A 21,404-nucleotide genomic window follows, 5' to 3' on the forward strand; every position below is an offset into this window, starting at 1 on the left:
AAATTTAATATTATAGGGAGGTTAAGGATTATAAACTTGTTGAGAAGATCAAACAGACCTCTTGTCCATCTGTGCAGGCATTTATCCACCCCCCACTTTCGAGTAACTACCACGAAGCAGCATCTCATAGCCATCAAAATGGTTCTCATGCGCCACGAGATCAAACCCGACTTCAAACATCCCATCGACCCTCTACCTTCATCTCATGAGTCGCAATCAAGTCGCGATCCCTCACCACCACCCTACACCCCGAGCGCCTCATCCTCAGGATCACGATACGCACCCTCACTAGCATCCGTCCCACCGCCTTCTCATCACCAGAGAACAGAAACAGAAGGTCCAATCCCACTTTCCACTTCGCCTCGTACAGAACTTCCTTCGATAAGCTCAAAAAAACCATTAAGCCTTGTCGGACCGCTCACAGTCCGCGGATCTATCGAATGCTCGTCTACCGTCACGTTATCAGACGATGTAGAAGTGACATCCAGCGTCCAATCTGGCGGCCCTTTGAAGTTAATCAACGGTATTAATATCCTCGGAGGAGTTGAAGGACGAGCGGACGTTGATTTGAGTGATTCCGTTACGATCGGAGGGGGTGTTGAGGCACGTGCGAATGTGAGAATCAAAGGTGGAGCTAAAGGCGTAAGAATTGGAGGGGGTTTAGATGCGCGAGCTGTTGTTGATATTGACAGTGGTAGCGGAAGCGTGGTGGTAGGTGGAGAGATTGATGGGAGGTCAAACGTGAATTTGAGAGGGAGAATTGACGTTTTGGGGGATGTGAGTGCGCGTGGTGGCGTTGTGCTTGACGGATCGGTGTTTGTTAAGGGATGTGTGGATAGTAGAGGGGGTATTGAGATTAAGAGTCGAGGCGAGTACAGATTGCAGGTTCAAGGCAAAGTAGATGCACACGGGAGTATTTCGTTAGATGGGTTGATCGACGTCGATCGGTTCGTGAGTGCAAAAGGAAATGTGAAGATTGATGGTGAGGTGAGGATTAGAGAAAGTGTCGAAGCGAGAGGAAATGCGGATGTCTATGGGAATGTGGAGACTGGGTGAGTTCATTTTCTTGCCCGCTTTTTACGCTTTCTGACAATCTTGTGATAGCGACTTCAGTACTCGTGGAAATCTAACGGTCAGAGGAAAGCTGCATGTGAGAGGTGACTTGGAAGTTAGAGGTCAAGTCAATGTGATTGGAAGCGGGGATTTGATTGTGGATGGGAGATACAAGACTAAAGGCAGATGAACGGAAAACAGCCTCTCGAATGATTAACTTTGTCCTATTAGACCCGAAACCTGGAAAGTTTTTCTCCTGCGCACGTATCTAGTAAGTAGATTTACTTCCATTCCTGTTTATGTCTTCGCTAGAAGTCCCAAAGTGTGCCAAACTAAGTAATCGCACCAAGACCCGTATACAATCTGTATCTTGAACAATAGTTATAGAAGAGTGAGTGTTTTCTGACTCCAACCTTGGTAGAATGATTTGTCACGTATCGTAATATGTAGCATTCCACATCGATAATACACTGGAGCATTCTCTAGAACTCTTTCATAGAGCAACAGGCCGTGCATATGCATAAAATCAGTCCTTCCTAGGAGGAAGCAAGTCAAGGAGAATATCCGCCCTTGGTCACTTGCTAACTTAATCTCCTTTCTGAGTTGGAACAAGCGGTCGATCGAAGCATATATGTATTGATTATAGTGTTTTTTCATTCCATCAATTTCAAAGACCACGGATTTCGGAATAGTCCCGTATGGATGATTCTCAAGCCTTGCGTTATCATGAAGCCGTACATTCACTGATCGACACGCCCCCTCGAGGACTAGCCGAGCTGAATTGAGTTGGCCCATTGTATCCAAATAGCGAGGTACTGTCTCCGACGAGATGAGTCTTTGCGATATTGAATTTGGTAAGAAGGTATCGGCGTTCTCCCACGTCTCGCTGATGGAGAAAAAGAACGGCCCTCCTAGGAACTCCTGACTACCCGAAGGTATAGAAGCCCACGTCCAAGAAGCCGGTGACAACGACAAGGCCAGGTCTTGTGACAAAGGTGAAGAAGCAGATCTTGACCTAACTCCCCGAGTCACTATTGTCGATTTCTTGGCATATCCCCAGCCGAGACCTCTGAATAAGTCACTTTTCCAAAGACCACCCAGATATTCATCTTTAGTTATTGAAGCAAACTCTCTAGCCAATCCGGACATGGCTGGAAGCGAGTCTGACTCGTAAGTCAGCTCCCGACGGCGGAATTCTCTGAGTAACGCGTACCAATCTAGATAAATGGAGGATGTAGAGTTGTTTGTGTCACCACCTTTTTGTTGTGGGTTGTTCAGGTGGAAATTACGAGAAAGTCTCCGATCGTATCTGTTGAACTGCCCGTTATAAGGGAAAGTCCTGCTTTCAGCATACTGCACAGAATTACATTCCCACAAGACCTGATCAGAGTCAAAGTAGATGACTTTCGAACTCAGTAGTTGTTCTTGTAGGACCCAGGCGCGTTTCTGCAATGGCTCATAGGGATGTCTTCCAAGCACTGATGTTTCAGGCACTGGATTTTCTTCATTATCAGTAGTCGCTTCTAACCAGATTTCTCGGCCGCCGTCTGGTTTGGTGAAAGCTAGCTTATAGCATTTGCCTTGAGAAGGTCGTGTTCTCAGGAAGCCAGCATGGCTATTTTCCGCACACGCTGCAGCGATGGTGACCTTTGCATTTTTGTAAATATCTGCCATCTGCCTCGATTCTGTCGCCCAATCAGACTCACTGTCTTGTAGAATACATAAAGAGTCAATCCACAAGTATCGTATATTTAAAAACCGCGCCACCGCAACAGCGTCTTTAAAGCTTTGTGGGAGAACTTCTACCGATATTCCGGTCTCGTGTGAGCGTTCGTTTTCGATTGTGGTGGTGAGTGGTTTTTGAGCCGGGTCTCCCCAGCAGTGACTCAGTGCCGCGTATGGGTCAGATTGTTCAATACGACGTTGATTCCTAAGTCGAATGATGCCAGGACTTTCTGGCATGATCACATCTAAGAGGCGTCGAGGGACGTAACTTTTTGAAGAACGATGGCAGTCAGGATGGCCAAGCTCACACTGTTCGAGTTGTCGTGCAACGTATTCAAGTGTTGTAGAATATGACACATTTTCCCAAAGGGGTCTCATTGTTATTCCTTCGTCCCAGTCATTTGTAAGATCTATATCCAGTTAAACAAAAATAAGATACAGATATGTTTACGACGCTAGGGGGTTATACCACTTGTCAGGAGATTGAACTTTGCCAGATCAGTGCCATCCTTGATTCCCAGGATAAGCCGTTCCCCTGTAGACCTGTCATAAGGCTTCACTCCCCAATCTCTATACTCTCTGGTAACTCGAAGGTGTCCGTTGATGTCTCTCAAATTGGTCAAGTTTCGGTTTGTGATAACACATGAATAGAGAAATTGACAGCATTCACAAGTGCTAGCTGACTTCTCGAGTTCCTTCACACTAGATTTCCACGGGATAGATATAAAGCGAGTGCCGTGCAGGTCCACTATTCCCATACGATTCTTGTGCACTTTGTCGTCGGATAATTTAGGAACCAGGCCATTCTCTGGTCGAGTAATCTCTTTACAATCTCCGCAGCATGACTGCGATTGAGACTGGCCCATAGTGAATCATGAGAGTAAGCCATTTTCCAAGAATGAGAGTAAACACCATGAGGTGCCTTCTTTTGTTGTCGCAACACACTCCCAACTTCCAACCTGGAACTTGCCTAAAACAATTGCACTGCCACAATGTGGGGTCTCAAATCTGCCTTACCACCTGAGCACCTGGGCAAACCATCACCACAAAAGTAGGTAGGTAAAGAAACAACACCGCCCTGTGAGAGTTGATATCGCTGCGTAGAAAACCAACTCCTTCGCATGAGAGCTATCTTTTGATGTCTTGTTCTCTGGTAATCTGGTCATAGCCTTAGCCAAATGCAAGTTTTTTGTCTTTGTGACGAACAATATCCTATTGATAATCAACATACAATTACGCTTGCATGAACTTGTTAAAACAAAGTGATTCTCTGAGCAAAGGAGGGGAGAGTTTCCAGGTAGCGACGACAAGGTAGCGATGCCGGGTTATAGTCACATGATGATCGGTTTGTACATGAATTCTTAACAGCACTACATCGATATTTAAAAGTTTTATAGTATGAAGACGGAAAATTACATTGTGGCATGGAAATGATTTATTCTCTAGATTTGTTGTCGCAGTTGAAGACTCGGGACGAGAAAATGGGAGTTGCAAAGTGGAGCTCTATCACAACTGGATTGTCACTTGAAATATTTCAAATTTGCATCGAGACTTTGCAATGGATACGTATAGAATCGCCTTGCACAGGCTCTTTTTTCATTGATAACGATGAAGCATTTGAAATCTTGTGACCGTAAAAAGGGTTTTGCGAAAGGCTAATCTTCACGCATCTTTGACAGTGTCATGCTGTAATATCTCATAAGCTCGATATCAACTTGTCAAGAACTGCTGGACTTATTATACTAGGGTCCGCTTTGCGAGACCACTTATTGAGTGCGAGCAATTGGCAGTAAGGAAAAAGTACTTTTGAGCAATGATTATCACAGTATTCTGATATAACCAAGCAGATATGGAATAGCCACAAGAAGTTCAAGAAGCTGATCATACTATAATTATGAATGGAAATTGGGTATTTGTGCTCAGTAATTCTACCACAATCTAAAGTCAATTCTGGGGAGCTTTTGAACCGTGCAGTTGAAAAGCGGAGCTTTGGCGTGTGTTATACTGCTGGCCACTTGTCACGAGCTAGCAATACTCAATAGCCAACTATTTTGACAATAATTCGTTTTGAACAAGGCACTTATTGGAAGTGACTGATTTTTCAGTTGCTTGCTGGATCGGTCGGGCAAAGTTGATCGCATCGCTTGGTTCCCAATCCCATCTCCACGCTGATTTGTGGCTTGCAGGGCCAACCGATATCATACCTCAATAGGCTAGTCACAAAACCTCCATTTGAAACTATTCTTTAAGTCTGCGATAGATGAGCTCTTTTTTGGTTGACCTATCACTGACTTGGAGGCAAGGTATCATTATCCTTTGTAAAAGAGAACTTGTACGTAAAAAGAGGAAATATAGCTTAATCTTTCTATGTTATGATTTTCAAAATTCTATTTAAATTACTAAGTAATAAACAGAGTTTTCATTTATTATTTATAATTTAATTTCAGTAAGCTTAACAGGCTGTAGAAGCTGCTTATAATTAGACGAGTATATAAGAGCTTTATAATATTATTAAGTTTAACTTATATTAAATATTAAGTAGTAAAGTAAAACGAACTACTTCTGTCTAATATTAGGGGAAAAAAACAAAAGCCCTTCGGTTAATAAAAACATTATAATAATACTTTCTTGATTGAATATAAATTAGATATAGCTAAAGAATAATAAGTAAGTTACTATACTAGTATTCTACTACCACGCATTTAGGTATAATTATAAAGCTACTGTTTCTAGCTTCCCTAGAACTAAATAAGTTATAGAGATGTTAAGTAAAATTTAGTTCTAGTGTACTTATTCTGTCTCTTGCCTAATTCGAAAGGCTTTTTGGGTAGTGCTTTTAAAAGCCTAAAGTCCCAAGTAATTAACAAAAAGGCTCACTTGCCGGCACAACCCTCCAGCTGTTCTCCTCACTGTGCCGTCCAAATATAAACAAATCATTGGTAACCCTTTCTGCTGTATTACCACATCGACCGCACCCCACCGCAGACGACGTCCAGTGGTAGCCAAATTCTGCTTAGGGATCGCAGTCCCCTTTCTCAATAGAGCTGGACGAGCGGTGCGTCATCAAGCCATCTGCAGTCATACTTCTGGCCAAGACATGTTCATTCAAACCGGGCGTAAATCATTGTATACTTAAGTATACTTACCCCGCGTTATTGTATCAAGGACACTGAAGTGACTTTCCAAACTTCCCATTTCTCGCTTAACTCAAGTACCCCCTTGTACAACCTCACAAGAGATACAGCTTGTCTACTTAAAACGGTACTAAGGTAACTTCAAGATGAACAATAGCTTTGGGTCCGATAGCGGCTTGCCTCAAACCATGTCATGGGTGGATCTAGACAGTGCAACCAAAGACCACAGTAGGTTCCTCTGCCAGGATTTTAGCATCGACGATGAAAAATATCCTTCTAATTAAACTACGTTCGCCCAGATGTCGATTTTTCGATTTACAACTCCCTTGATGGAAGCTTAACTACTCAGTCTTCGGAAATTAGCACCAATTTCTATGAAGATAGTGGCTACGCCGACGTCGAAGGATGCTTTTCCGACATTCTTCAGAACCAGACTGCCCCCTACGAGCGGTATTTTGAGACAGTCCCCGAGACAACTTCAGCGACTGGTACCTCCGCCACGACACAATACACTGAGCTACTCTCAATAGCAAGCCTGTAGGGTCTCACACTCTTTCTCAACCATGTCCAACAAGAAGAGACTTCGCTAACGCCACTAGTTCACAACCACCTTCAACACCTGAAGCCAGAGTTTACGCATGCGACAAACCAAACTGCCGTTATCCGCTACTAAAAGACAAAGCGGGACTTACACGGCACACTCGAGAAGTGCATGGTTCGAAAGACATTAGCAGAAGATTCAAGTGTCCACTGAAGTCTTGCACACGAAACGATAAAGGATTTGCAAGGAGATATAATCTTACGGAGCACCTTCGACGATGTCATGGCATGGACCATGATACAATTGTCACAGTAAAGAAAGGTTTGAAAAGGATTGTAGATGATCATGGGGTTGATTATGACAAGCGTTTGTCTTCGCTTGACACATCTGACGGTTCTCGCGCAGAGTTTGATACGACTCCGCAATTCACGATGTGAGCTTGTGGAAGATATCAATGCTATTGAAAGGGCTTTGGAAGTCGTGAAGAAATTTTGATCGGGCTCGAAGTATAGAGGGAAAGGCTCGTGGAAACAATAGGCTTTTCATTTAACTTCTTGGTTGACGGATTAATGCAAGTAAATAAGGTTTATCATTTTCAATCATGACTTCATATATCTCAGTTTGCAAGATTTCCAAGCCTACGCCCCTTCAGAAATCTAATTACACCCACCAAGTCTAACACTCCCAGCATACATCTCATAAGTATCCGCATTCTGCGCCGCCTTCGCAGCAGTCAATGCCTTCGCAGCAGTAGGTCCATATGCCCAATCCGTAGTACCATACAAATGGGTCATTTCATGCAAGATACTTCCAGCCTTGTCATAATCATCATCAGCGCAAGTAGTAGCATACTCTGGAAAATCCCAGTATCCGTTATTTGGGCACGGAACAATCGTGTTGGCGCTTGGTACAGTGTAGAGAAGGGCGGTCCCGTCAGTGCAGTCACTGTAGATGTCTGTGCAGGAGATCTTTGGGGAGGTGGTTTGCACGCCTTTGACTTTGTTGTAAATGTTGCGTACAGGGGTTTCTTCGGCGGTAGATTTGAACCAGGTGGTGAAGTAGTAGGCGCCGGTAGCTGCTGCGGTGTAGGAGATTGTTGCCAGGGAAATAGCGTCGGATACACTGGTCTTCAGGGAGCTGGTTTGGGATGTAGAACATGAACTGTAGGTTACAGCACGCTTTTGGATGCGCGAAGATACACCGGTGCTATCACGACCAGAATAGATGTGATCTCTGGAAATGGTGTTAGATACGCCGTGGAAACAGGATTTAATGAGCACTGACCTCTTGACTTTGCTCTGATCTGGAGTTATAGCGACAGTTGAACTTGAGCTCTCGCAAAAGGAAGTATCTTTCAATGCCGATGGAGCAGCAGTTCCGGTGACATATTTGAAACCCTGGAGTGCAGAGACTTGAGCGGTCGCAACACCGTCAAGATTGTATGTCTTTGCAGCATTGACCGAAGTTGTAATCTTCTCTCCTGGTGCAATTGTCTGAAACATATCAGAAGTAAGCCCAGTTTTCTTGTAGTTGACATAAATTCCTTCGAATGGAAGTATTTTGCCATCTAGTCACTTGTTAACCGTTTCATGCATAACGAAATCATCGCGAAGTCGACTTAGAAACTTACCTGCATCGGCAACCACAAGATCCTTGGTGGCATGCTCACTGAAAACTGTGTTTCCCTTGAACACGGTCAAAGCCTCACTGCCAGTGTTGGTAACTGTCACTTCCGTAACATGATCAGTAGCGCTGGCGATATTAACCGCGAGAGGACATGCAGCGGCAGCTACGCCGGCAAGAACAGCGACTAGGAGAAGACCGGAAACCATGATGAGCTATGAGTGTCTTTGATTGGGGCGAAAGGGGAAACAACTGTATGGATGATATTAAATGAGATATGAGGAATTCCAGGTCACTTTAAGTACTTCTTTCCTCCTCCGGCTCAAACCCTAATGCACTTACAAACCTAAGCAGACAACAAATCATTCTGATAGATGGCAAATACCCATGTGATACACCCCCCCCGCGATGTAAACTCTATTAGCGACAATATCTTCCACATCGATAAGATGATCATCTCGCCGCCCCTACCATTCAACCAAACAAATACCACCAACCCGCCAAGGCCGTCCTCTAACCGTCCAAAGAGGTCAGCGTTGCATATTGCTCCGGCAGTCAATCTTTCCTCAAAGTGGCAACTCAATCTCCAAGATGCCGGCTTTGATGCGGGGAGAAGACGATCTCTTAAGATGTTCTGCATTAGGAAGGACGGCGACAACCTTGCAAGGTACTAGCGCCGGCAGCCAGCGAGAACGAAGCTTATCAGCGCGATTGCGAATCGGAGCAGGAAGATAAAGCTTGACGAAGCTTATGAGGACTTGGAAGCGCCAAGAGATTGCTTGGTCTTTTGGTTGTTGATATAGGAAGGTGGTTGTGATGGGGTGCGTGCGGATGCTCGAGATGAGGGTGTGGAGGCGAAGTCTGGCGGAAATCCTTACCTCGGCACCTTTTTGTCGGGGGGTGCGTTGCAAACAGTGGTAAATGCTTTCGATGTATGTAAAACACATCGAATATTGTGAATGAAATCTGGAAATGGTAACCGAGTCCGAAAGCGAATTATTACTACTGCAAATCTCTTTCAATTCTTTAACCTGTTATCTGTTCGCCTATCTGTGTAGACTAGTCTATATGGAATTTCCCCACTTAGGTACATATATTCCTGTACCAGATCTACTCCAACATACTAGTATAAAAGAGTAAAACATAACTTTGTCAAGTCTAAAACAAGTTGTTTGTTCAAGCTTTAATGGACTTAACGCTATTCCATCACTGTTTGGTGAATTGTGTGCTACAAAATTGAGTACCTAGGTAATCAAAGGACACTTTCAGTTCATTAACATGTTAGAGAGTGCCTGAGGCTTTATGTCTTCCCATGCAGGCTTCGTTAGTGGTCTCTGTGCTCTTCCTTATGTTAAGTCTTTAGTTGCGAACAGCATCACTACCAAATTTCTGTAAAGATTATTTTCCAAGGTACAAGGCTACTTGACTCTACATTTATTTTCATGACCTCTTATTGCTTTACTGGGTATGCAGAAGCTACGAAAGCCCGCAAGATGCTCTCCTCACTGGCAAATCCTGATTGCCCAATGGATCGCAGGATCTCTTCTGCGCGTGCAATTGGCTTAGGCGCAAATGATACGTCTCTACCGGTGATTTCCGAGTCGGGACCCTTAACCAGCTCTGGGCGATCAGGAAATTCCTGTCGGATGGTTTGACGTAGGTCGTTCCACGTTCGATTCTTGTAGTAGGAGAAGATACGCTCGTTCTTGATGGAAGTCTTGGCCAACGCCGCCACGAGTAGACGTGCGGAATCTTGAACATCGCTAATGAATGCTGTGTGAGAGCTGGGGTCAGAAAGGGGTCTCTCCCCGCGGAACAATGATGAGATCACTTACCAAGTGAGAATGGGACGCCAGCCCATTCTCCTGCAAGGGCTCGCTTCAATTGTCCAGATGATGAAGTGTCTCCAACGTTCATGTTCTCCACGTCTAAGATTCGACCGAACTGTCCATCAGGTACAACACAATTAGCAACGAAAGGGGGGTTCTCTTTCTTGACCCAGTCCCAGAATGTGAGTTCTGCAAGAGCCCGCCCAGAACTGAAAGTAGCTACTCGTCGTGCGAAGGAATCTTCTTGTGGGCCAGAATAGACTTCTTTAATGGAATCGTAATTGTAGGAGTCTACGGTTAATTCAACTGGAGAACCAGTGTAATTGGTGGTGATGACTGCCTTGGAGCTGGATCCTAGAACGTAACGTTGGACGCCAGCGCGTGCAGCTGCCTCAAGAGTGTTGATGAGACCATTCTTCGATGTGCCCCAAACATTCTCGATGTCAGTATCCAGTATGACGGGCATTGAGGTGTAGATGGCTCCTGCGGCTCCTGTAGGGTCGTTAGCAATGTCGTTGCCGCGTTAAGCTGCCACCACTCTTCACATACCCTTGAAAGCTTCATCGAAGGCGGCGTCGGCCAGGAAATCAGGGACCTGAACAAGCTCAAACTTTCCGGGCCACTTGCTGTCAAAAAGGCGGTACATCCAGCCGTTGTGACGCTCAAGGTCCCGGACTGTGCCACGAACCCGGTACCCAGCTTGCAGGAGCTTCTCGACACTCTCCGATGCCATGTATCCATTGGCTCCCACGACCACCACCAAGGAGTCGACGGGAATGGCTCGATCATCAATCTGCATTCTAGTTTTCCGTGAAATAAAATTAACAATAGAGTAAGTAACTGGATCTGAGTATTTGATTAATGTAGGAGGAGGAATTGGGCTGCTTTTGCTTCTTTCTTTTTCCTTCGTCCGAGACTTTTGATGGCAACCTGCGGTCCAGAACAGTTTAAATACTTTGCCATATTTGGTTTCTAGCGTACACGACTGACAATGACTTTCCGTTGCTTTCTGGTAGAGGTTTTACCAATCTGACCATTACCAATTGTGAAACCCTGACACACTACTCAGCGTAACCTTACCTCTTCATGTAATTTTACCCTGTTATACATCCAGCCAAGACCACTACAGTAATCAACGGCAAGTTTCTTGTTTTAGGAAGAATTTAAAGCTCAATGACTGGACTTTTTCGCTCCACTCGGAACCCCGAACACCGAAGGGGCTTTCCGGGTACTGCTGCGGCTCCAAATATCATCGGCGGCTGCTCGGAGTCTTGTACCGCTATTGTTCATTTGACTTGTAGTTCTTTCCAATATTGTATACCAAAATTCTTTGAAAGAGGTGCCGTCGGCTATTGAAACCCTCGTGCCCCGATGTTATGAGCGCGTCATGAATTAAAGTCTCACTTTATCAACAACGGCGGAAAGGGGAAGCATATTGCTCGGACTGTATTACGAACATGAAACAACTCCTCTAAAGTCCGCCTAAGCTTGAGCTACGAAGTTACAAGAACGCAACAAATCAAAGCATCGAAACTGTGAAACTCGATTCGCTGGAATCAATGTTTTGTAGAAATTATCAGAAATGGCATCAATGTGAGACTAATCAGAACATTATTAAGTTATTAGGTTATCTTAAACACAAAGCCAAAAAGAAATCAAAAATAGGACCCACGGTTAGGTCCTTGAAAATTAGATATCCTCAATAGCGATATCCGAAGTTCTAAGTGATTCTCTACCACCAACCCGCACGAGGCTGTGATTATTGTGCCTCGCAGCTCGGAGTGAGTTCAGCTTCTTAGCAATAGTCCAAGCTGAGCTTCAAAGTGGCTGGATCTAATCAATTAGATAAAGCTTTGGCAGCTCAAATCATCACTTTGGATTTCACCTCGGAACCCGTCTCACGCATCAATAAACGATGGCAGAACTTCTGAGCAAAGTAGGTATAATTGGTGTAAGTCAAGTATTCTTCTACTATGACTGCTTCTAGCTAATGCTTGAAAGATTACTAGCCGCGTCGACGGCTACTTCGCAAAGCATCTTGTCAAAACATGCAAACTTTAGGTCACAGCCCTGAGACGTTTTCAAAGCTCGGCAAACGTGCCCGCATGAATAACAATGGCTCAGACCAACTATGATGATGCAGGGAAATCACCAGTCAATACCCTCCAGGGCGGCAGGGCCAACAGTTCTTGATCGTTACTATCGGTCAGCGCTCCTCCTGATCTTCAAAGCAAAATTATCAGAGCTGCAATCGAACCTGGCGTATTATACATTATGCTCAAGGTCTTCGGCTATGATCTCGACATACTCGATAGCGTAGACCGTGTGCCTGGCGACGCAGATACTGATTGGGAAATCACCTACGAGCCATCTGCTGATCGATGGAAGAGAGGAGTAGAGCAATTGCAGAGAGGTGACCGGGAAGGTTTCACCAAAAGCATGTTCACACGTGTATTCTATCTCAACGGGGACGGAGACTGAGACAAGTAGGGGATTAAATAATGAGGTGCTTGGTTTGCCAAAGGAGGATCTTGAAGCCGCTACTAGGAGAGCAGTGGAGATAATGGTTTAGAGTGGCTGGTATCCATTAGATGAGCACATCAAAAACTAGTGCAGCTGTTCATATTTGATGTTAGAAAGGTATGCAACACAATTTCATAACCTGTTGAATAGGTCAATTTCTCGCCAAATGACGCACTTATTTTTCCTTGTTGACCGCTACTTTTTCTGATGACTAAATGCTTTGCGATTTATCATATGCAAACATTTTACTTATACAGGATTGATTCCAACACAGCAAAGGATCTGGGATTTTAACAGACATTCTCATACAAGGGTCCAGGAACTCGGAACTCCTGGTTCCAGCACTGCAGCACCCGAGTGATCCGCAGATGAGTTGTTCTAGAAGATGAGCTTATTGACGACCAGAAACATGTCATACGAAATATTCATGGGGGATGCGAGTACAAAATTCTATCTGGAGGTAAGCTTATTACTCTTGGCATGGTCGGTTTTCCCCAATTTTGCCACAACACCGTGGTTATTTTATGCTTCCAACCCATTGATCACGCCTAGATGATATCCAATCGAGTTTGGAGTCCGTTCAATAATTGACCGCACCAGTAATGTGATCAGAACACGGGGTGTGGCCAAGCAATATAGGTCGTTGGAATAAAAAAGAGGGGAACGACTCAACCCCCACCCTACAACCGTCACCAGTTGATAGTGGCATGCCTTACTAAGCCTGCTGATAAATACTACTATTAATCCTCACTCAGGTCTTCAATTGTGTGCATTGTCAAGTCGTAACGCAGCAGATGATTTCAGTGTAGCGGTGATTCCGGAATCTAGAATCATTGGTATCCGTGTGACCTCTAGAATGCGTGCTTCTGGTGCAAGACCTACGTGCTCCCGCTGCTCTAGGCGTTTCACCAAAGGTAGAGTTACATAACGACCAAGAAAATTCACCCCATCAAACCCACGATTTGCGGATGGCTAATTCTTGTCCTCTGAATCTAGTATCTTCATTACAGAGACACTCAACACGATGTATAGAAGGCGGGAAAGGACTCATAAGACAGAAAGCATGTCATGGTTGTGCAAGCTCCAAAGTGCGATGCGATATTCAAAAGCCGACTTGTGGCAGATGTCGTGACCGCAATCTTAATTGTGAATATTTGATCGTAGACGAACGCAGAAATGACGTTTTGCAGCGATCGTCGAGAATCAAGGAGAGAGGGCAAGTTGACGAGCCGTTACCTACTCACCATCTGACTGAGAATCACCATGTGTTAAGACTCCCTCATCAACCAGGGCTTTCTGATGGATCTACATCTTCTTCAGCATCTTCTGGGGCTTATAAGGACGCACTTAGAAATGGCGAAGATATCCAAACAAGTGTATCTTCAACATTAGAAGTCATGCAAGATCAGAATTCCAACAATCATCTCTTTATCAGTACTGCAACGCACACGGATCCTGGCACAGATGAGTTCCAATCAGCATTGTCAACGGAACTGGAGCCAGTGGGATTGGACTTTTCCTTGCCAGGGACCCCACCAGACCTGCGCATCTCTGAACATCGTCGTCGGGTTCTACTGGGAATTGCAGCGCGTCAAACAAGTACACAAGCAGGTGAAACTGCTCCAACTCTCACATCGAACCATACTATGCATTTCGTCATCAGGGTTCTCAAGTCGTGGCCACGTACTATGGCCATGCACTACACAGATAATTTACCGCCAATAATTCACAAAGTACAGCTAGAAAAGGGTGTCCCTGAGCCTTTGGCATACTGCTTCACGCTAGTAAGAATGTGGGCTGGATACGCGGATGGGAGTCGAGAGTTGGTTCTGCAAACAATACTTAAGGAAGTTCGAAGACTGAATGATGAGGTAAGATTCAGGACTAAACTTGCCGCGAAGTTCCATAAGCAGATGTGCGCATAGAAAGCTCCGTCTAACTTTTATCTTTCTCACGCAGTATCCTTACTATGACGAGATGAATCTTCTTGCAGCTGTACAGTCCTTGATAATACTTCTGATAATCCTGTTCTTCGGACTTGGTCAGTCTGAAGCATTAGCTCATCCCATTGATGGTCAGCTACTTGTTGATGCATGGGAAATGAAACATACACTCGCGGCGACAGGTCTCTTCTTGGATCAAGAGCTTGACCATACTTTACCATCGTGGAAAGACTGGGCGGTAGTATCTGCTAAGCGTAGAACGATATTAGCTCTCCATCATCTTGAATGGGCATGGTCTCACTTGCACGGTTACCCGCTTCTCACATGTCTTTCGCTTGGTCCATTCCCGGCTCCTGCTGCTCGATATCTGTGGCAGGCTGGTAATGAGCAGGAGTGGCAAACTTCGTATCGCAGATGGCTTGTACAATGGGTTGGTGGCGTTTATAGGATGCTCGAGCTCTTTTATATCGATCCTGGTGTTCCCTTGAGCGTGAGGTGCGAGATGTGGTTAGGGGAGGTTGATGAATTTGGTATGATGCTTATGGCTGAAGGTGCACACTTCTCTCCTGCCTATGAAAACCTGTCTGATCGCAAGCTAATATACTCGACAAGTTAATGGCCTTGGGAACCCTCATGTTAATTGACATACATCAATATCATAGCCCGCGAATTTCCTGGAAGTTCTAGGTGTGAGCATAACCATTTTTAAAGGTAGATAGCCACATCAACTAGTATTTACGGACAACATGAAGCATATCCATGTTGAATCATCGCTGAGAGAGATATATTGCCCGGAGGGGTATTTGTAAAAAGCAATGGCTACGCCAATCAAGTCTTTACCGTCGCTACTATAATTCTTAGGCTTTGGGACGCGTTCTGGGGGCGATGTTGTGTTGTTGAAGAAGAATTCAAAAGCTGTATTTCCGTGATATTCTAAAGCCTAAGGGCTTCACCGACCCGCCTGTTGGTCCTGTAGAGAACATCACTGCGCTACTAAGTACAATGTGTTGCACTTGTTCACAGCTATCTATCAGTCCCGGTTTGAGAGATTGTGGTCCCAGCTTTCCCATCCCCAAATCTTGCCATTTCCACGATAGCCAAGACTCTCTTAGCAGCCTCCTCAGCTGAAACCGGTCCTTTGAAGTGTGGCGCATAGGCAATAGTTTTTGCTCCAACCGCTTGTAGTCTTTTCAGGTCTTCTTCATTCACTAAAGAACATTAATGTAAGATGTTTCCAAAGATAGTCCTTGAATAGAAGAAAGACTCACGGTTGCTAGCATTTTGTGCATCGGTATCAATCGATCCTGGGCAAATACCAAAAACAAGAATTCCCTCTTGTCGATAGATTGCGCTGTACTTAGCTATTGCCATGTTTACTCCCGCTTTGCTAATGGCGTAAGAAGGCGCAATATCTAGCTCAAGCCCGTTGACAAGCCAATCTCACCCATACCGCTCGTAATTGCGATGACTTTTTTGACCTGCCCTGTGCGGACTCCAGCAATGAAGGCATTGACCGTATTGATAAAGCCGACAACATTGGTAGAGAACGAGTCTATCATGTCCTTTCGTAGCACTTCTGGCCTTCCAGCACTGCATATAGGGAGTTAGCAAGAAACCAGAGTTTTGGAGGAGAGTGACAATCGGACAAATCTGAAAGATTCCGCAACGACGTTACACCCGACACGAAAGCGGCGTTTGCTATGAGATAGTCAATACCGCCTACTGTCCTCTGGATCTCTGTTGCGGCAGCCTCGAGCGCAGGTAAATCGGTAATATCCGCTGCGTAGATTTTGACATTATGGATGCCATGCTTTTTCAGCTTTTCCTCAGTAGCCACCATGTCTCGAACAATTCCCACAACTGTGTTGGCCGGATCTGAGGCGAGCTGCTTTATGAAGGCGAACTGTTGCACGTCAAGTGAGTATCTTATATTGATAGGGTAGACTGAAACATACCCCAAGGCCTTTTGAAGCTCCAGTCACTACGTAAGACGGCATTTTCGAAGAAGTAAAAGTAAAAAGTGCTCTTGGACGGCAGCTACGCGAACGCTCAAACTACTGGGCGTGGTATTATGGAGGGCTATCAAGAATGACCGTCTGTCTTTGTACGCCTCTCAAGACCCCAAGTGCTCAAGCAAAACAGTCGGGGCATTACCATTTAAAGGGAATTCTCTCACCAGTGCCTCAGTAGCAATATAAAGCTACTACCAACTTGAACACCATATTGGCCTTATCATGCTTGATGAAGGCGGAAGGCACAAAATTTGCATCAAACAATTTTCGGGATTCCGGTTCACAGTATATCACCTGTGTTGGGTACACAGATGTATAGGACCGAAGACCACTTCTTGCTTTAGCTTGTCACAAGACATCCATATCTTTTGCACAGAATTAAGAGTGTATTGTGTTGGTTTTCTGGAGTCTTGAGGTGCTCATGCCGTATCGCACCAAGGAGTCCGCACCGGGAACTCCGAGAGCATATACCACACCTCCGTAAGCCCTTGGCAAACTTTTTACGACCACGAAATTTACGGCATGAACCTGATTATCAATACCATCTTTTTCATGAACCCTTACTTTGGACAATGAACCACTCGGCCTGCTCCACTCTGCCTTGATTGATTTCTCAGCAGCAATAATAATAATGGGATTTCCTCAACGGCAATGGGATCCGAAAGATGGAAAGAACCGATTGCTTCGTAATTGAACAACTTATTTTCGTTGACAACTTCACTTGGCAAAACTTTCTATAAAATCTTATGTTCATCCAAAAAATTGATGGTTATCAAATAATAACAATCACAGAAAGTGTCCTCCCATCAAAGTCACTTGCCAAATCTTCGATACTTTCCAATCGCTAATCGGAAACTAATAGCCATCCGCTCAATCTCACCATGGGCTTTAGCAATAACGCCAAAGATCTTCTTTTTCCAGTCGGAGGGCTCATCTCATTACCGGTGCCACTGGCCATGTTGCAAGTAATATCATTACGGAAGCCCTCGCATTAGGATTTCGTGTACGAGGCACGGTACGAAGCGAGGCGAAGGTTGCAGTACTAAAAGATGTGTTCAAAAATCCCAGTTACTCGTCTATTGTGGTTGAGGACATGCATACTCCAGGAGCATTTGATGAAGCAGTTCAGGGCGTCTACGCTATTATCCTCACAGCTACCAAGCCCCCCGGCCCAGCAGATCCTAACGATATTGTGCCAGAAACATTGCAGCCGCAGTAGGGGTTCTGAATTCGGCTCTCTCAGCACCCAGTGTAAAGCGCATTGTATGGACTGGAACAATTCCCATTGCTTTCAGACCAGGCGAGACCTATAGACAGGACGGCAACACTTGGGCGGGAGATGCTGTTGCTGCTGCATGGGCACCGCCACCTTATACCCCAGAGCGTGCTTGAGTTAATTATAAGGCTGCAAAGAATGAAGCAGAGCATGCTATTTATGAATTTGTGAAGACAAAACGGCCTCATTTCACAGTCAACTCTGTTCTTTCTTGTACTATCTTTGGAAGAATTATCACCGAACCGAGCGCGACTGGTGAATGGCCCAGATCGATCTTGAATGGGGAGGTGCCGGCGTTTGGAGGCAACGGTCGTAGGTCTTTATTTATTATGCTTACTCCTACTCATCTCCTTATTCTCTCTATACCTTGCTAACCTGGATCATCTTCTTAGAATGGTATATCAACATGACCGATGTGGCCCGTCTTCATCTTGCAGCGTCAATTGACGCTACAATCGTTGGACAGCGCTTCATTGCTGCTGCTGATAAGTTCAACTGGAATGAGCTCATTGATGAGATCCAAAATTTGAAGCCGAGCGCGAAGGTTGCACCACATTTCCCTGAGCCCGTAGATAAGGATTTGGGTGAGAAAGATAACGCGCCCGGCGCAGCGTTACTGACTAAATGGTGGGACCAAAAGGGGTATACGTCTTTTGAGCAAACACTCAGGGAGAATTTGGCAGCGGATCTGTAGTTTAGTAATATTTATATCTACTTTCTATTATTAAGGAGCTAAGCTTTTTCATTACAACTTATTGACCAAAAGGATTCTATCGCATAAACAACACCCGTCCATAATGCCATGTTAATGGAGATTTTGTAGGCCCGGAACAGAGTTAATTGGTGGGTAACATTGAATTTATAAAACGAGTAACACTTGTCGGTTCGAGATGAGACTTACACAAAGCTGATAGCAAAGAGGAAAATTTGCCTTAGATTTCACACCCTAATGAAGATTAACATTTAATAATGAGGTCTGCATAATCTCACTAGTTTGTTCTATTCAAGGGTGAATATTATGTAATTATATAAAAGGCGACGAATTGTCCACAATAGGCAACCCCGCTTTCTAATTCGCTTACTGACCAAACACTGACAACGCCTCAACTTTGCATGTCAACATTAAAACCTTCCTCTATCGCTTCCTCCTCCGTTCTTCTTGTCTGTCTTCTTGCTCTATTTACCTTCTGTATAACCATTTCATAACCGCCCACAGCAACGATGCCGAAACCAAGGACTCGCAACCTTCAAAACTGCTTCAAAACCGGCAACGAAGCGCTGCACGCCTGTCTCTGCGATGATGAGCTTCAAGAGCTACAACGACTACTAAGTACCTCGTCTCCGCCGGATATCGAGTACATGGCCCATGGATTTGGTCCGCCGCTTCATTTTGCTGCTTCATTTGGAAAATCTGAAGCAGTGGAGATATTGCTAGATGCTGGTGCAGATCCTCTTCCAGTCTACTCCGATAATTTGACGGTGAGTTCGAACGCGCTCGGATTTGCTGCCCAACATGGTCATCGAGATATCGTCAAGCGCCTCTGGATGTCTCGTTGCCCAGAGTGCCATATACATGGGCTCAAACACGGTCAGATGAGTCTTGTTACTGCCGCGGAATACGGACACGTTGCTATTGTCAAAGATTTGTTAGAGTGGTGGAATGGCTGGTCACAGGATTTGAAAAATCACGCATTGTTTTTTGCCGCACGACGTTGGCATCTTGGAGTGGTGAATCTGCTGCTGAACGAGGTTGTATACGAACAATCCACCATTCAAGAGGCGCTGCATCTCGCTGCAAGCCTTAAGCACATGCTGAGTGAGGAATATATCAAGGTTAGTTACCACGGCATCGACTACATCAACCAACAACTCCTGGTCGCGTTGCTCATTGATGCCGGTGCCAACCCAAATTCACTTGTCCGGAATTCTTGTCCGCTCATATGTAGTGTTGCCTACCACTCAGATTTCATAGGCGTGGTTAAGGTCCTTCTTGAGAAGGGCGCAGATCCAAACATGGCCGACCAAGAGGGCAAATCTGTTCTACATGATTTGGCCGAGCCAGTTCAATCAGGTGATTCCACTATTCCGAACGAAACTGCCATCCACCTTTTACTACAACATGGAGGTTCTGTGTCTCAGCCAGACAGCGCGGGCGAGTGCCCGTTGCACATGGCTGCTTATGGACTCGACTTGCGTCTTTTCCGTCTGTACCTAGACTCTGGCTCAGACCCAGACCACCAGCGAAATGCTCGATTACAGTTAAAAAACAATGGCATGGAGACATTGCTTCATTTCGCCGCCGTAGGAGGACGTATTGAGGTAATCGAGTTCCTGATTACTCAAGGTTTGGATATCAACGCAATAAACTCCAACGGCTGGACCCCTTTGATGTGTGCCCTGACACCTATGGGATGTCCAACAACCAAAACATCAACCAGAGCAATGCAAGCAGCTGAGTGCCTTCTTTCTCACGGTGCAGATGCTAGTATCACGACTGATGAGGGCTGGACGCCACTACATGTTCTTGCACTTCATTGCGATCTCGACATACGTGGTAAAGCCGCGGATCTCACACGAGAATTGATAACTCGGGGTGCGGACCCAGGTACCCGTGCTCCTCTATTAAGCACGCAAGTCAAAGGACGACAATTTTTGACGCCTTTGCCATGGGGACATCGTTTGCGAGACGTGATGGCCGACCCCTCGAAAATGAAAATGATCATCCGACCTGGACTGACACCGGTATACTGGGCTGCCGAGCGCGGGGCTCTGGGTGTAATCAAAGCGTTAGTAGCACACGGTGTTGATCTCGCGTTAACAGGTAAGGGTCAAATGAGTCCGGCCAGAATGGCGGCCGAATCGGAGTACTTGAGGGAGCAAAACAATCTTGTTGATGAGATTGTAATTTTATTACTGGCGAACGGCTCGGGATTCTACTAAATTCTTTGACACACACGCGGACTTGGTGCCTTTTTGGTGGTATAAGCCTCTGATCACGTTTTAATTCCAATGAGGGTTGTCATTGATCAAGTCAGTAAGATTGATTTGATCATTTAAGGTGATCTAAAAGTGTTTCGCAAGGCATAAATCAGGTCGCTTTAGTTAAGATGATTAGAACATTAAACAGCTATAAGTATGGCACGAGGCTCTACTCAGTTCTGTGGCACAATTGAAACAATTGAAACAATTGTAATATACAGCAAATAATTTAAAGCAAAAACTTAACTCATCACCAAGCATTTCGAATGTTACGCTTCCCAGTCCCCAAGCACTGTTTCGATAAAAAGATCGATAAGATACAGTTCCTCGAACATCACCATGGATATCATGAATAATACTCTAATCGACAAGCAGTGAAAACAAGAGGCTGAAGGGCGACACCGTATAAGCTAGCTACGAGCGGGTTGTGGTCGTTAACTTAGTAATTAATTGTTAACTTATTATTTTACGCGATTCTGGACATTATAGTACTCTGCTTATCTACTCACCTAACGAAAGCGTGTACCCCCTTTGTATATTAGGAGCGTTTAGCAGCGAGGAAATAAGGTAACGTTATGAAGGCAGGCAAACAGGCGAAAGGACAGTCTTGAAGAGAGAGTAACGACCTCAAAATAGAGCAGTAGTAGCTTAGAATTAGATGCTGCTAAATTCGCAACACAGAACGCATGCAAGCAATAATCCAGACCTGACATCCAAAACCATTCCGTCACCAACTCAGAAACACACTACCACCTCCACCCCCCAA

At 45.0% G+C, this 21,404-nt stretch overlaps 11 protein-coding genes across 11 annotated transcripts; 7 read left to right on the forward strand and 4 right to left on the reverse strand.

Moving 5' to 3' along the window:
* Positions 1-138: 138 nt before the first annotated feature.
* On the forward strand, positions 139-1,243 carry GLAREA_05875 (uncharacterized protein; the record flags this gene model as incomplete). The annotated part of the gene is made up of 2 exons (XM_008081289.1): positions 139-1,052; positions 1,105-1,243. 2 exons carry the CDS (start codon positions 139-141, stop codon positions 1,241-1,243), a joined length of 1,053 nt encoding a protein of 350 aa, XP_008079480.1.
* A 191-nt stretch (positions 1,244-1,434) lies between these two features.
* On the reverse strand, positions 1,435-3,015 carry GLAREA_05876 (uncharacterized protein; the record flags this gene model as incomplete). Its single annotated transcript, XM_008081290.1, has 1 exon — positions 1,435-3,015. One exon carries the CDS (start codon positions 3,013-3,015, stop codon positions 1,435-1,437), a length of 1,581 nt encoding a protein of 526 aa, XP_008079481.1.
* A 3,043-nt stretch (positions 3,016-6,058) lies between these two features.
* On the forward strand, positions 6,059-6,890 carry GLAREA_05877 (uncharacterized protein; the record flags this gene model as incomplete). Its single annotated transcript, XM_008081291.1, has 3 exons — positions 6,059-6,140; positions 6,212-6,449; positions 6,512-6,890. 3 exons carry the CDS (start codon positions 6,059-6,061, stop codon positions 6,888-6,890), a joined length of 699 nt encoding a protein of 232 aa, XP_008079482.1.
* A 219-nt stretch (positions 6,891-7,109) lies between these two features.
* GLAREA_05878 (Metalloproteases (zincins), catalytic) lies at positions 7,110-8,285 on the reverse strand (the record flags this gene model as incomplete). Its single annotated transcript, XM_008081292.1, has 3 exons — positions 7,110-7,686; positions 7,738-8,020; positions 8,084-8,285. 3 exons carry the CDS (start codon positions 8,283-8,285, stop codon positions 7,110-7,112), a joined length of 1,062 nt encoding a protein of 353 aa, XP_008079483.1.
* A 1,241-nt stretch (positions 8,286-9,526) lies between these two features.
* GLAREA_05879 (NAD(P)-binding Rossmann-fold containing protein) lies at positions 9,527-10,704 on the reverse strand (the record flags this gene model as incomplete). Its single annotated transcript, XM_008081293.1, has 3 exons — positions 9,527-9,849; positions 9,912-10,397; positions 10,455-10,704. 3 exons carry the CDS (start codon positions 10,702-10,704, stop codon positions 9,527-9,529), a joined length of 1,059 nt encoding a protein of 352 aa, XP_008079484.1.
* Positions 10,705-12,179: 1,475 nt separating this feature from the next.
* Positions 12,180-12,386, forward strand: GLAREA_05880 (oxidoreductase CipA, putative; the record flags this gene model as incomplete). Its single annotated transcript, XM_008081294.1, has 1 exon — positions 12,180-12,386. One exon carries the CDS (start codon positions 12,180-12,182, stop codon positions 12,384-12,386), a length of 207 nt encoding a protein of 68 aa, XP_008079485.1.
* A 451-nt stretch (positions 12,387-12,837) lies between these two features.
* On the forward strand, positions 12,838-14,987 carry GLAREA_05881 (Zn2/Cys6 DNA-binding protein; the record flags this gene model as incomplete). Its single annotated transcript, XM_008081295.1, has 4 exons — positions 12,838-12,868; positions 13,184-13,342; positions 13,461-14,299; positions 14,388-14,987. The coding sequence occupies 4 exons, from the start codon at positions 12,838-12,840 to the stop codon at positions 14,985-14,987; spliced, it is 1,629 nt and encodes a 542-aa protein (XP_008079486.1).
* A 407-nt stretch (positions 14,988-15,394) lies between these two features.
* On the reverse strand, positions 15,395-16,368 carry GLAREA_05882 (NAD(P)-binding Rossmann-fold containing protein; the record flags this gene model as incomplete). The annotated part of the gene is made up of 5 exons (XM_008081296.1): positions 15,395-15,579; positions 15,640-15,758; positions 15,803-15,961; positions 16,018-16,274; positions 16,327-16,368. 5 exons carry the CDS (start codon positions 16,366-16,368, stop codon positions 15,395-15,397), a joined length of 762 nt encoding a protein of 253 aa, XP_008079487.1.
* Positions 16,369-16,804: 436 nt separating this feature from the next.
* On the forward strand, positions 16,805-17,775 carry GLAREA_05883 (uncharacterized protein; the record flags this gene model as incomplete). Its single annotated transcript, XM_008081297.1, has 3 exons — positions 16,805-16,863; positions 17,246-17,341; positions 17,583-17,775. 3 exons carry the CDS (start codon positions 16,805-16,807, stop codon positions 17,773-17,775), a joined length of 348 nt encoding a protein of 115 aa, XP_008079488.1.
* Positions 17,776-18,065: 290 nt separating this feature from the next.
* GLAREA_05884 (NAD dependent epimerase/dehydratase, putative) lies at positions 18,066-18,353 on the forward strand (the record flags this gene model as incomplete). The annotated part of the gene is made up of 1 exon (XM_008081298.1): positions 18,066-18,353. The coding sequence occupies one exon, from the start codon at positions 18,066-18,068 to the stop codon at positions 18,351-18,353; it is 288 nt and encodes a 95-aa protein (XP_008079489.1).
* Positions 18,354-18,880: 527 nt separating this feature from the next.
* Positions 18,881-20,599, forward strand: GLAREA_05885 (Ankyrin repeat-containing protein; the record flags this gene model as incomplete). Its single annotated transcript, XM_008081299.1, has 1 exon — positions 18,881-20,599. The coding sequence occupies one exon, from the start codon at positions 18,881-18,883 to the stop codon at positions 20,597-20,599; it is 1,719 nt and encodes a 572-aa protein (XP_008079490.1).
* Between the last annotated feature and the right edge of the window lie 805 nt (positions 20,600-21,404).

Source organism: Glarea lozoyensis (genome assembly GCF_000409485.1).
Source record: "Glarea lozoyensis ATCC 20868 chromosome Unknown GLAREA15, whole genome shotgun sequence".
In the NCBI taxonomy this organism is placed as follows: Eukaryota; Fungi; Ascomycota; class Leotiomycetes; order Helotiales; family Helotiaceae; genus Glarea; species Glarea lozoyensis.